The sequence below is a fragment of the Leucoraja erinacea genome, chromosome 17, assembly GCF_028641065.1.
Source record: "Leucoraja erinacea ecotype New England chromosome 17, Leri_hhj_1, whole genome shotgun sequence".
Taxonomy (NCBI): Eukaryota; Metazoa; Chordata; class Chondrichthyes; order Rajiformes; family Rajidae; genus Leucoraja; species Leucoraja erinaceus.
Genome location: NC_073393.1, coordinates 15,234,158 through 15,246,816, shown reverse-complemented (window position 1 = coordinate 15,246,816; position 12,659 = coordinate 15,234,158). Strand labels below are relative to the sequence as shown.

The 12,659-nt window shown below is 40.9% G+C and overlaps 1 protein-coding gene across 1 annotated transcript in view; it reads right to left on the bottom strand.

Moving 5' to 3' along the window:
- Window positions 1–12,659, bottom strand: part of cngb1a (cyclic nucleotide gated channel subunit beta 1a) — a 105,489-nt gene that overhangs the window by 29,492 nt on the left and 63,338 nt on the right. Inside the window, exons 28-29 of the mRNA XM_055648642.1 lie at window positions 9,529–9,691; window positions 5,475–5,564 (exon numbers count right to left, since the gene is read on the bottom strand). Of these exons, the coding sequence (XP_055504617.1) occupies window positions 5,475–5,564; window positions 9,529–9,691 (253 nt within the window). The remainder of the gene's footprint in view (window positions 1–5,474; window positions 5,565–9,528; window positions 9,692–12,659) is intronic.

Sequence of the window (12,659 nt, the reverse complement as noted above, 5' to 3'; positions counted from 1 at the left end):
AATCAGTAACTAGAGAGGTTAGATTAATGTTATTATAGTCACATGTAACAAGATACAATGAAAAAAATGTTTTGCTTGCTATCTGGTCAAATCAAACCATACATAAGTACAATCAAGCTATATACAAGTAAAAGAATGGAACGATTGTAATGGATGATAGTAAATCCTTTTCTGTGACCAGAACAATGTTCAATTTCTGCCTGACCACTGGGTGGTGCCCGCAATGGCCAACAGTCCGTCTCGTCTCGCCAACAGTCTGTCTCGTCCCTTCCTTCATTGTTCTTATTTTAGTATGTGTTAAATGTATGTTTTTGTGTTTTTTAGCTAGTTTTATGTGGGGGGTTGGGGGAAACTGTTTAAAATCTCGTACCTCGACTGAGATGCGATTTATTTTCCTGTATTGTATTTCTGCCTGCACTGCGGCCTAACATCATGGAGTTGGCGGTCTCTGCTGGAGACCGACTTCAGGAGCTCCAACCGCGGGAGCCTGCGGACTTAACATCACGGAGCTGGCGATCCCTATCGGGGATCGACCTTGGAGCTCCAACTGCGGAAGCCTGTGCACTAACATTGTGGAGCTTGCGGTCCCTGGTTAGGGACCGACTTCGGGAGCTCCAGGCCACGGGAACTTTGACTGCCCCAACACGGGAGATTCAACCGATCCGACGCGGGAGCTTCGATTGCCACGACTACGGATGGTTCGACTGACCCGACCACGGGAAATAAAAAAGAGGAACAAGTTTAGACTTTATTGCCTTCCATCAGTGAGTCTTTGGCTCGAGAGTCTTCGGCGAGGAGGCTGAGGAGAGGAGACCACGCAATACGCTTGAGAGGTAGAGACCAAAGAAGGAGATGTCAGGCAAGCTGATTCAGTGCGATGCTTGCAGTATGTGGGAGGTCAAGGACACCGCTGGTGCCTCTGGCTGCTACAAATGCGAAAAATGCATCCAGGTAGAGCTCCTGAAGGGCCGTGTTGGGGAACTGGAGAAGCAAGTGGATGACCTCCGGTTCGTACGAGAAACGGAGTCGTTCCTCGACAAGTCCTACAGTACGATTGTTACACCTAAGGTACTGGAAGAGAGAAGGTGGGAGACAGTGAGAAAGGGAGGGAAGCATGGAATGCCAACGTCCCCGGGTGATGTACCTCTTGTAAACGGGTTCATCCGCTTAGAAGCTGTTGGGACAGAAGACGTGAGCGGCGGACTGGCCTGTGATGCGAATAGGGCTGTTGAGCCAAAACCAAAAAGGCCTAAGGCAGGCAAGGCCATTGTAGTGGGAGACTCCATCGTGAGAGGTACGGACAGGGGTTTCTGCGGCAACAGACGGGATGCGAGGATGGTGTGCTGCCTTCCCGGTGCCAGGATCCAGGATGTCACGGACAGAGTGCAGAAAATCCTCAAGGGCGAAGGTGAACATCCGGAAGTGGTAGTGCATGTCGGCACAAACGATGTCGGAAAGAAGGGGATGAATATTCTGCAGCGTGACTTTAGAGAGCTCGGAAAAATGTTGAAAAGCAGGACCTCCAGGGTTGTTATCTCCGGTTTGCTTCCAGTTCCCCGTGCTGGCGAGAGCAGGAACAGGGAGATACGGGACCTGAACGTGTGGCTGAGGAACTGGTGCACGGGGCAGGGATTTAGATTCTTAGATCACTGGGATCTGTTTTGGGGTAAGGGGGAACTGTACAAAAGGGACGGATTGCATCTTAACAGGTGTGGGACCAGCATTCTGGCAGGCAGATTTGCCACTGCTACACGGGTGGCTTTAAACTGAATAAGGGGGGTGGGGTGTTGAATGGCACAGTGAAGGATGGAGTTAAAGGGAAAGGGTTTCTTAAATGTGTGAGCGTAGAGACCGAAGGGTGTAAAATGAGGGTAGAAGAAATAGGTAGCAAGGTGAAAAGTAAAAGTGGCAGGCAGACAAAACCAGGGCAAAAATCAAAAAGGGCCACTTTTCAACATAATTGTATAAGGGGTAAGAGTGTTGTAAAAACAAGCCTGAAGGCTTTGTGTCTCAATGCAAGGAGCATTCGGAATAAGGTGGATAAATGTGCAGATAGCTATTAATGACTATGGTATAGTTGGGATCACGGAGACATGGCTCCAGGGTGACCAAGGCTGGGAGCTGAACATCCAGGGATATTCAATATTCAGGAGGGATAGACAGAAAGGAAAAGGAGGTGGGGTAGTGTTACTGATTAGAGAGGGGATTAATGCAATGGAAAGGAAGGACATTAGTTTGGAGGATGTGGAATCGGTATGGGTAGAGCTGCGAAACACTAAGGGGCAGAAAACGCTGGTGGGTGTTGTGTACAGGCCACCTAACAGTAGTAGTGAAGTTGGAGATGGTATCAAACAGGAAATTAGAAATGCGTGCGACAAAGGCAAAACGGTTATAATGGGTGACTTCAATCTACATATAGATTGGGTGAATCAAATTGGCAGGGGTGCTGAGGAAGAGGATTTCTTGGAATGTATGCGGGATAGTTATCTAAATCAACATGTAGAGGAACCAACGAGAGAGCAGGCTATTTTAGACTGGGTATTGAGTAATGAGGAAGGTTTAGTTAGCAATCTTGTTGTACGTGCCCCCTTGGGCAAGAGTGACCATAATATGGTTGAGTTCTTCATTAGGATGGAGAGTGACATTGTTAATTCAGAAACAATGGTTCTGAACTTAAAGAAAGGTAACTTTGAGGGTATGAGACGTGAATTGGCCAAGATTGACTGGCAATTAATTCTAAAAGGGTTGACGGTGGATATGCAATGGAAGACATTTAAAGACTGCATGGATGAACTACAAAAATTGTTCATCCCAGTTTGGCAAAAGAATAAATCAGGGAAGGTAGTACATCCATGGATAACAAGGGAAATCAGGGATAGTATCAAAGCGAAGGATGATGCGTACAAATTAGCCAGAAAAAGCAGCATACCGGAGGACTGGGAGAAATTCAAAGACCAGCAGAGGAGGACAAAGGGCTTAATTAGGAAAGGAAAAATAGATTATGAAAGAAAACTGGCAGGGAACATAAAAACTGACTGCAAAAGTTTTTATAGATATGTGAAAAGAAAGAGATTAGTTAAAACAAATGTAGGTCCCTTGCAGTCAGAAACAGGTGAGTTGATCATGGGGAACAAGGATATGGCGGACCAATTGAATAACTACTTTGGTTCCGTCTTCACTAAGGAAGACATACATAATTTGCCGGAAATAGCAGGGGACCGCGGGTCAAAGGAGTTGGAGGAATTGAGTGAAATCCAGGTTAGCCGGGAAGTGGTGTTGGGTAAACTGAATGGATTAAAGGCCGATAAATCCCCAGGGCCAGATAGGCTGCATCCCAGAGTACTTAAGGAAGTAGCTCCAGAAATAGTGGATGCATTAGTAATAATCTTTCAAAACTCTTTAGATTCTGGAGTAGTTCCTGAAGATTGGCGGGTAGCAAACGTAACCCCACTTTTTAAGAAGGGAGGGAGAGAGAAAATGGGGAATTACAGACCAGTTAGTCTAACATCGGTAGTGGAGAAACTGCTAGAGTCAGTTATTAAAGATGGGATAGCAGCACATTTGGAAAGTGGTGAAATCATTGGACAAAGTCAGCATGGATTTACGAAAGGTAAATCATGTCTGACGAATCTTATAGAATTTTTCGAGGATGTAACTAGTAGCGTGGATAAACGGGTCCTTTTCACAATGGCAGGCAGTGACTAGTGGGGTACCCCAAGGCTCAGTACTGGGACCCCAGCTATTTACAATATATATTAATGATCCGGATGAGGGAATTGAAGGCAATATCTCCAAGTTTGCGGATGACACTAAGCTGGGGGGCAGTGTTAGCTGTGAGGAGGATGCTAGGAGACTGCAGGGTGACTTGGATAGGCTGGGTGAGTGGGCAAATGTTTGGCAGATGCAGTATAATGTGGATAAATGTGAGGTTATCCATTTTGGTGGCAAAAACAGGAAAGCAGACTATTATCTAAATGGTGACCGATTAGGAAAGGGGGAGATGCAGCGAGACCTGGGTGTCATGGTACACCAGTCATTGAAGGTAGGCATGCAGGTGCAGCAGGCAGTAAAGAAAGCGAATGGTATGTTAGGTTTCATTGCTAAAGGATTTGAGTATAGGAGCAGAGAGGTTCTACTGCAGTTGTACAGGGTCTTGGTGAGACCACACCTGGAGTATTGCGTACAGTTTTGGTCTCCAAATCTGAGGAAGGACATTATTGCCATAGAGGGAGTGCAGAGACGGTTCACCAGACTGATTCCTGGGATGTCAGGACTGTCTTATGAAGAAAGACTGGATAGACTTGGTTTATACTCTCTAGAATTTAGAAGATTGAGAGGGGATCTTATAGAAACTTACAAAATTCTTAAGGGGTTGGACAGGCTAGATGCAGGAAGATTGTTCCCGATGTTAGGGAAGTCCAGGACAAGGGGTCACAGCTTAAGGATAAAGGGGAAATCCTTTAAAACCGAGATGAGAAGAACTTTTTTCACACAGAGAGTGGTGAATCTCTGGAACTCTCTGCCACAGAGGGTAGTTGAGGCCAGTTCATTGGCTATATTTAAGAGGGAGTTAGATGTGGCCCTTGTGGCTAAGGGGATCAGGGGGTATGGATAGAAGGCAGGTACGGGATACTGAGTTGGATGATCAGCCATGATCATATTGAATGGCGGTGCAGGCTCGAAGGGCCGAATGGCCTACTCCTGCACCTAATTTCTATGTTTCTATGTTTCTATCATAGTGAGGAATATGGGGAATCCGCTGTGGTGGATGTTTATGTTAACTTTTATGTAGTTGTGTGGCTTGTTGCTCTTTTTTAGTCTGGCTGTATGGTAATTCGAGTTTCACTGTACCTTAATTGGTACATGTGATAATAAACAGACCTTTGACTGCTGGTCAGAAATATGTATGATTGGCTAGTATAAACCCAGTCATGTTTCAAACAATAAGGACAAAAAAAGTTAAGAGTAAATGATTAAAGCCATTTATCTATGATGCCCTATCCCCCTCTTAACTTGAAGATTCTTAAGAATCAACCACACAGGTGGGTCTGGAGTTACATATCGATCAGTCCAGGTAAGGAGGATACATTTCCTGCTCTCTTTCACAATTACTACATTTCTGAGTTAAATCTTCCCACCATCTATACTTTCCAATATACATTAAGATACTTATTAGCAATAACACTGATAGTATTTCACACTAATTTCATGTGAATCTTGTTAAACTCTTAAATGGAACAATAAAGCAAATTTTAGGCCACCTAGAATGTCCTGGGTTTGCTGTGATCTCTGCACATTGTCGCAACCCACGATCATCTAGAATCAGAAAATTGTCGTTTTGATATTATTTCAGTCAACACCCTTTGATAACTTCTTGGAAAAGTGGTGGAAAGGTACATTTTCAAAAGTAAGCAGGAGGAAAAACTTAATTAAAATCAACCATTAAACAACTGTTGGTCAATAAAATTACTGACCTATCTTCAACCTGAAGATTGGTTTGGCTCTGCCAAGCTTGTCCGGGTATCTCCTGAGACTGCTCATCTTCGTGGGAAGAAGGCTTCCCTCTGTTCAATGAAAGAAGTGCCATTACTGCTTATTGTTCATAAATAATTTAAAAAAAAAAACTCAACCCAATCACTGCTGGAAATCATTGTGCAGCATGAGGAGCACTGGAAAAAAGTGGCAACACAGATCCAAGTGTGCCTTATTTCACCAACAGTTCTGCACATTTGAACACCCAATATACTTCCACAAGATGATATGAAGCAGCAGTAGGAAAGAGCTGAAGAAACAGCTCTAATATGAGGGTTGTTTAATAGTTAGTTAAAGTAGATTGAAACTGCGGCTAATCTCCCGACAAACTCTACTCCACCTCATACATGTACACATCTCATATGCTACATACATTTCTCAATATGCAATCATGATAGACATGGTGTACACACATATTGCAGCATATTTTCCCCTCTCCTCAATGTAAAAGTGGTATGTAACAACAGACTGAGACCATAAGAGACAGTCCAACGGTGCAGGTAATAGAGCTGTTGCCTCACAGCTCCAGTACATGGGTTCAATCCCAACCACCAATGCTGTCATTGTGAAGTCTGCACAACCTCTTTGTGAATATATCCCCAGGTGTTTTGGTTTCTTACCACTTTCAAAGGTAGGTTATTTAGTCATTGTAAACTGCCCCTCATGTGCAAGTGAATAGCAGAATTTTGAGTTGCGAACTGATAGGAATGTGGAAAGAATTGATTTCAGGGAAAATTAACAGGAGTGGGAATAGGATTGCTCTGTAAACTGGCACAGATGAACTGAGCTGAAGTGGCCTCCAATGTTGGATTAAAAGATAGTAATGGTAATATGGTAAAATAGGGTGCTGGAGGTCATGGGCACAGTTGCCAATGAGCTAGTGGATATCTATCTGGCCAAAGAGCATGGAAGATGAGGGTATGTTTAAATTTAATTATCTTTCTTACATCCCATAATCCTCAAGTCCCATCATTTTCCCTATATAAAAAAAAGATAGTTTAATGAGGTACCTCTCACTTATCCCCTTCTTTCACCATGATCATAACCTTGTGCGTTGTATTTGGCAGATTTGCTTGGTTTAGACTTTAATACATTTGAAATGATCAAGCACTGCAGAGAACAGAGAATTATATCACTGTGGGGGATTCAGGTTGGAATTTATGCATTCTCAGTCCAGATTGATGAGCATTGCTGGGAGGTTTGTCTTTCCAGACTGTAGTGGCCATTTGGCTTGTTTTGTGTGTCATTAATGATGGCATGTGTCTTTAAATTTTAGACTGCCCATTATATTGTGGGTGGGATTTATGACGTACTTTTGGGTATGTTTGGAGCTAAGATTCTTGCGCAGAAGCTTAATTGTTAGTGTAGTTTTGGACCAGCATGGAGAAGGTTTACCCTTCAACCATGCGAAGTGTAATGGAGACACGAGGAGTTTTCTAACCTTTAAAGCGATAAGCTGGAGTTCGATGAAGATTATAGAAACTAGTCGGAAGAAGTTTGGATGTACCTTATTGTTTTTCATCAACAATAAAGAATTTATTAATCAAAATACTGTGTTTTTGAAAACTTATCGGTGAAGAAGCTCTGAAGTTCTCTGACAGTGAGCTTGCATGTGTATGAAAACATTTCCCTTAACCATGCTGGCTATTTAGTGCCTAGAGGGAGTAATCTCTTGAACGATATAAAAATCTGCCGCTACACAGACATTACTACTTGAGCTTCTTCTTGTGATGGAGATTTGACAATGTGGCGTTGAAATCATTCCAGGTATTTGGTCAATGATAGACTGCAGATAGAGCTCAGCATGGCTATCTATTATCAATCCAATATGACTCAACTACTTGTGCCAGGTTCAGGTCTCTTCTGATGTATAGTTTGATAAAATATTTGTGTTTGGGCCATGTCATGCCTTGTATGCCCTCCCTACAAGCCCTCGGGCATGCTCTGCCATACAGGTACTTTATTCACACCAGAATTGATTTGCTTAGTAACATAATTGTGTCTTGTTCTTGACAACAGCAATGTTTGAGCAACATTTTTTTACCACCTTTCTAGAAATGGAGTTGGTTGAAACAGCTAGGTTGCATAAGCAAGGGGTGAAATGTTATAGGGGGTAGATGTAATGCAGAGTTGCACTTCTAACTGGATCAGTCATAATCATTAAATGGCAGTATAGACTTGGAGGGCTGAGTGGCCTGCTCCTGGTCCTGAAACGTATGCTAATTTCTCTCCACAAAAGGAGGAAATGAATACAGCATTGTCTTATAAATTGGGTGATTTTGCAAGAATCAGATGCCTTTGCTGGAGATAATCCCAAGCCTAAGTGTTTCAAATCAACAATTACTATCTACAGGCAAATCCACATGTGCCTGTGGCTGTGACAGGTATCTGGCTTTTAAAATCCCAGCCTTGAGATACATTCCCATCAGACAAGGAATATATACAAAAAAATATAACAAAAGGATACAAAGTATTGTTCCATTGCAACATGGCATGCTGTTTGTCTAACACTACAGTACACTACTATATTGTACAAGTTTCTAACAGCATATTACTGATCTATAAACATGGATATCTATACAATATTGGTTCTACTACAAATATCCACTACTTTATACTGTTTACAGGTCCAAAAATACTGCCACAACATCAAATGTTGATCACTTTATCCAGATCTTTAGCAGATCTGAATGCATAAAGTAAAGCATAAAAAACAATGAGATTGGCCATGTAGAGTTGGGTAATATCTGGATGGTGGGGTTGATGTAAATGAGAGCAGGTGGAAGTGGCATAAGGAAGTGGTGTTATATTTTCTGTTCTATAACTCATTGAATCATTCACACAGGGTCCCCAAACCTTGGTTATGCCAAATCTGCCTGGATTTAGTGTTAGGCATTTACTTAAAAGGAGAGCATATACAAATAAAATGCCGCATACAGAAATATGACAGGAACTTTTTCTAACAAAAGTTTTTCACATGTTAGATGACCAACACACTGGGGAAAAAAATCCCAAGTGACACACATTGAACTGTACACACTTGGTACAGTTAGTTGTAAAAATTGACCAAGGGAGTTAAATTAATAATCTCCGAAGATTCCCAGGTGTTCATTCCTCAGGCTTTTTTCTTTAATTTCCTTTCTTGACACACAGTTCCAGCTATTGATTGGTCTCAGTAAAAATAACTATTTTCTGCTATCTTTCTTTTCAGCCATGAATTTTTACTTTGGTTTTATTTTATAATCTTTTAAGTATCTTATAAGGATGTCTTCTGTGCATCTGTTATTCCCATTGCTCTTTTAAAATGAGGGCATCTTGCACCGTGATCCTGACTCTTTTGCTTCTACACGTGATTATTAAGGGATGTAGTGCAGAATCAGCAGTCAATTAAAAAAATTTTAAATAATTACAGGTTAATTATACTTCTCTGCTTCCTTTCAAATCATTCTGCTGATAGTTTCTTCATTTGAACCTCCACCATTCAATCACACTACATTTCACAAGTTCAACCATACAAAACTTTAAATTCATCATTATTCATACTAACTTCATTTATCCGCTCAATTACTTAGTCATTCTGAACATTTCTGCAAAAAATCCATATCTTGCCTGACCTCATCATTTTTGTTTTAATTCAGCATGAATGATTGAATGATGAATTGAATTCAAATAGCACGGCTAATAAATTCCAGCATCCTTTTTGTGTTATCTCTGTTTGCTTCTGTCTGAGGCCTTTGCCAAGTTTGATCCCACCTATGAAACATATTACCTATCATTTTCATAACCCACATGCAGCATTATCTTATTGAATTTTATTTGTCACTGCAATCCTGTTATGTCGTTGTACGAGTTTGGCTGCCAACTCGACCCATTCTGTCTCTACTTCGGTATCACACAGTTTGAAACTACAAATCCATAGTAAAACACGAGGAATTCCAATTCTTCAGTTGACTTTACTTCTGAAACCATTTCTAAATATGCATCTGGCAATCGTACCTTTGTGGTGTCTTGTGGGCGCCAGGCACTGTAAGTGTTCGATTGTGGCATGTTGAAGAGGATGATTGGATTCGTGGCAACTTGTTATGTCCTGATATTAAAGAATCCACTTCAGAATCCACATCTTCGATTTTGACTGAAGGCCCAGAGGCAGTAGGAGGATCTAACAAGGTAAAGAAGGAATTATGATAGTGATGAATTATTGTTTAGAGCATTGACCACATTAATGCTCCTCCATGTTTGAGGACTGCTCATCCACCCAGCTTACCCTTGAGCAAAACTGCACAATGCAGATGGCACCACTCAACCTCGGTAGGAGTGAAAGCCACTTAATGTAATGTAATGTTTGAATATTCACTGCCCTCCCAGAGATCTGCATAGTCAATTGCTAAATACTTTGATGCAGATGTCATTCCCATGGTTCTTTTAAAACTTGGGAAGCTTACAACAAATAACCTTGACTCTTTGGCTCCTACACATGATTATGCATACTAACTTCATTGTTAAACAAAGATGATAGCTAAGCAAGGTTAATATTCCATGGGGATGAGAGGAAAGGCTTCTAAAATCACAGACCCAAATCAAACAGAGTGATCTTCCCAACATAGTACATCAATAATTAACCAGCAAAGCCTAAATGACACATAATAACCTCTGTGCCTCTACCCGATCTATTCCTCTCATGAGGACAAGTATGATTCCCCTTGGAAACAGAGTGATGATCTAATTGAGGTCAAGTGGTCTAATATTAAGATGGATAGAAATGGTTTCCTCTATTCTGATAGACTAGACAAATGGGCACAAAAAAAAATTCGAGATAGACTATTCAAGGATCATGTTAGAAAGGGGAATGTTATCTTATGGCAAGATTGTTCGGAAACTTAGTAACTGAGGGGAGAAAGCTGTTCCTGAGCATTTACCCTGCTGTTATCAAGCTTGTGAATGGTCCTACCGTAAGCAAGGGTACTGTCTGTTTCACCTCTTCTCCATTGCAAAGATTGGTCTCTCTATGGAATTGATGCACTATAATGCTGAGAACTATATTCTGCGCACTGCATCTTCCTCTTTTCTCTACCCATTGTTTTGAGTTTGACTTCATTGCATCTATGTATAATATGATCTGATAGGATAGCATGAAAAACATGTACGTCAGTACCCATGACAATATAAACCTAACCTAACCAAGCAAGTCACTCAAAGGGAGGTGAAAATTAGGAAATCTCTCCTAAAAACAACTGTTGAAGCTGCAGGATCAATTGGACAGAAATTGATAGATATCTGCAAGGGTATTGAAGTTTTCAGACCAAGAAGAATAGAAAAGGTGTCGGAAATCAGAGGGCATAGGTGTAGGCTAAGGGTAAGAAGTTTGGTGAGGATCCGAGGTGATTTTTTTACACCCAGGCGATGATTGAAATCTGAAATAGGGGATGGTGGCAGCTGAGACTATCGCAACATTTAAGAAGTATCTAGATGAGCATGAGCACTGTCAAGGCATAGAAGGCTATATACCGATAGCGGGTAAATGGGACTACTATAGTTTAGTTTCGTTTAGTTTATTGTCACGTGTACCGAGGTACAGTGGTGGAGTTCTTGTCTGAAACCAGCTGTGATGGTTTTAACTAAATAAAAGAGCATAAAATATTTTTGTCAAGAAGAAACAAAGAAGGATGTTGCAATGTCGGACAGAAAAATACTTTAGGCCTCGGTGGAACTGAGGAGTTTCAGGCTGAATCTAAGATATAATTATGTGAATTTAACATATTGATCACAAATGCATATCACAAACAAGATTGATATTCTTAGTACACATGATTTAAGCAAAACAATCATAAACAGATACACAAAACCAAGTAAAATACACAAAATGAGAACATAAGGCATAAAACATAGTACATATAGTGTTCACCTATACAATGCAATGGAGACCATTCCTCAGGCAGGAAGTTGGGGTTTATGACACCAGATGTTTGCTTCCTAGGACTAAGTGGAGGCAGCCGTGAGTTTGAGGAACGGTAGCTGGGTACATTGGGTAAGTCTAAGGAGCACTGGGAATTGGGGGTGGAGCATCCGGGAGTCAGCGGCATATCACGAACAAGATGTACTAAGGCTACATCTGTACTTCGCTTAGACATGATGGTGGTTACTAGGCACTTCTAGGAATGTGGATCAACTTGTATGGACAACGGCTTAGCACAGAGCATCTGCAACTAAAAAGCAAAAGCAGGTTTAAGTCAAAAGTAAAATTTGACATGCTGGAAACCCAAAATAAAAACAGAAAATGATGAAAAGTGTGCTTGGCATTTGTGGAGAGACACATAATTAACATTCTGTTTAGATCTAATTTCTGCCGTTTCTTTGATTTTCAAGTATTTAGGTCAGTGACCTGTACTGAAGAAAGTTCAGTGACCTGAAATATTAATTAGGTTGTTCTCTCCGCAGATGCTAGTTATTGATCACATTTTCTGGTTTGATTGTAGGTTTAAATATTGAGTTGAAGATTACATACTGCATTTTCAGAAAACACAACATACAATAACACAGTGTAGACAGTACTAGAAAAATAATTATCTTTGACTGTTACACCTGCAATGGAACTTATCGCAGCCTTTTCAGCGCACCTCAGATCGCACGGCCCATCATAATCTGTGCAAGTACATTTTATATTGTGCATTTCATTTCGGACTATACTATGTGAACAGCGCATGCATCTCAGATATTACTACATATTACATCCCAGAGAATATTGCACAACACAATATGGGATGTCTGAACTACTTCTGTGATTAATGTACTTCTCTCTATGTATACTCCCATATATTGGTGTTCCATTGACTCTTTTGTGCCAAGATTCACATTTTAGAATCTCCATATGGTCTATATGTTCCACCCCTTTTATATTTAGTAGTTTATGTTTTTCACACTTCAATTTCACACAGTATTTTTACATGCTGTTCATAATCTTCTTATAATGTTCTTGAAATAGTGTGAATTAATTACAAATTCTCACAGTAATTTAATACACTTTTGTCTGGATAGAATAATAACAGCATAGTTTTGTGCATGCTATTACAGGATTTGAAAAATACATACACAAGCATGGCAGATCTGAGGAAAGTGTTGGTTTGGTAATA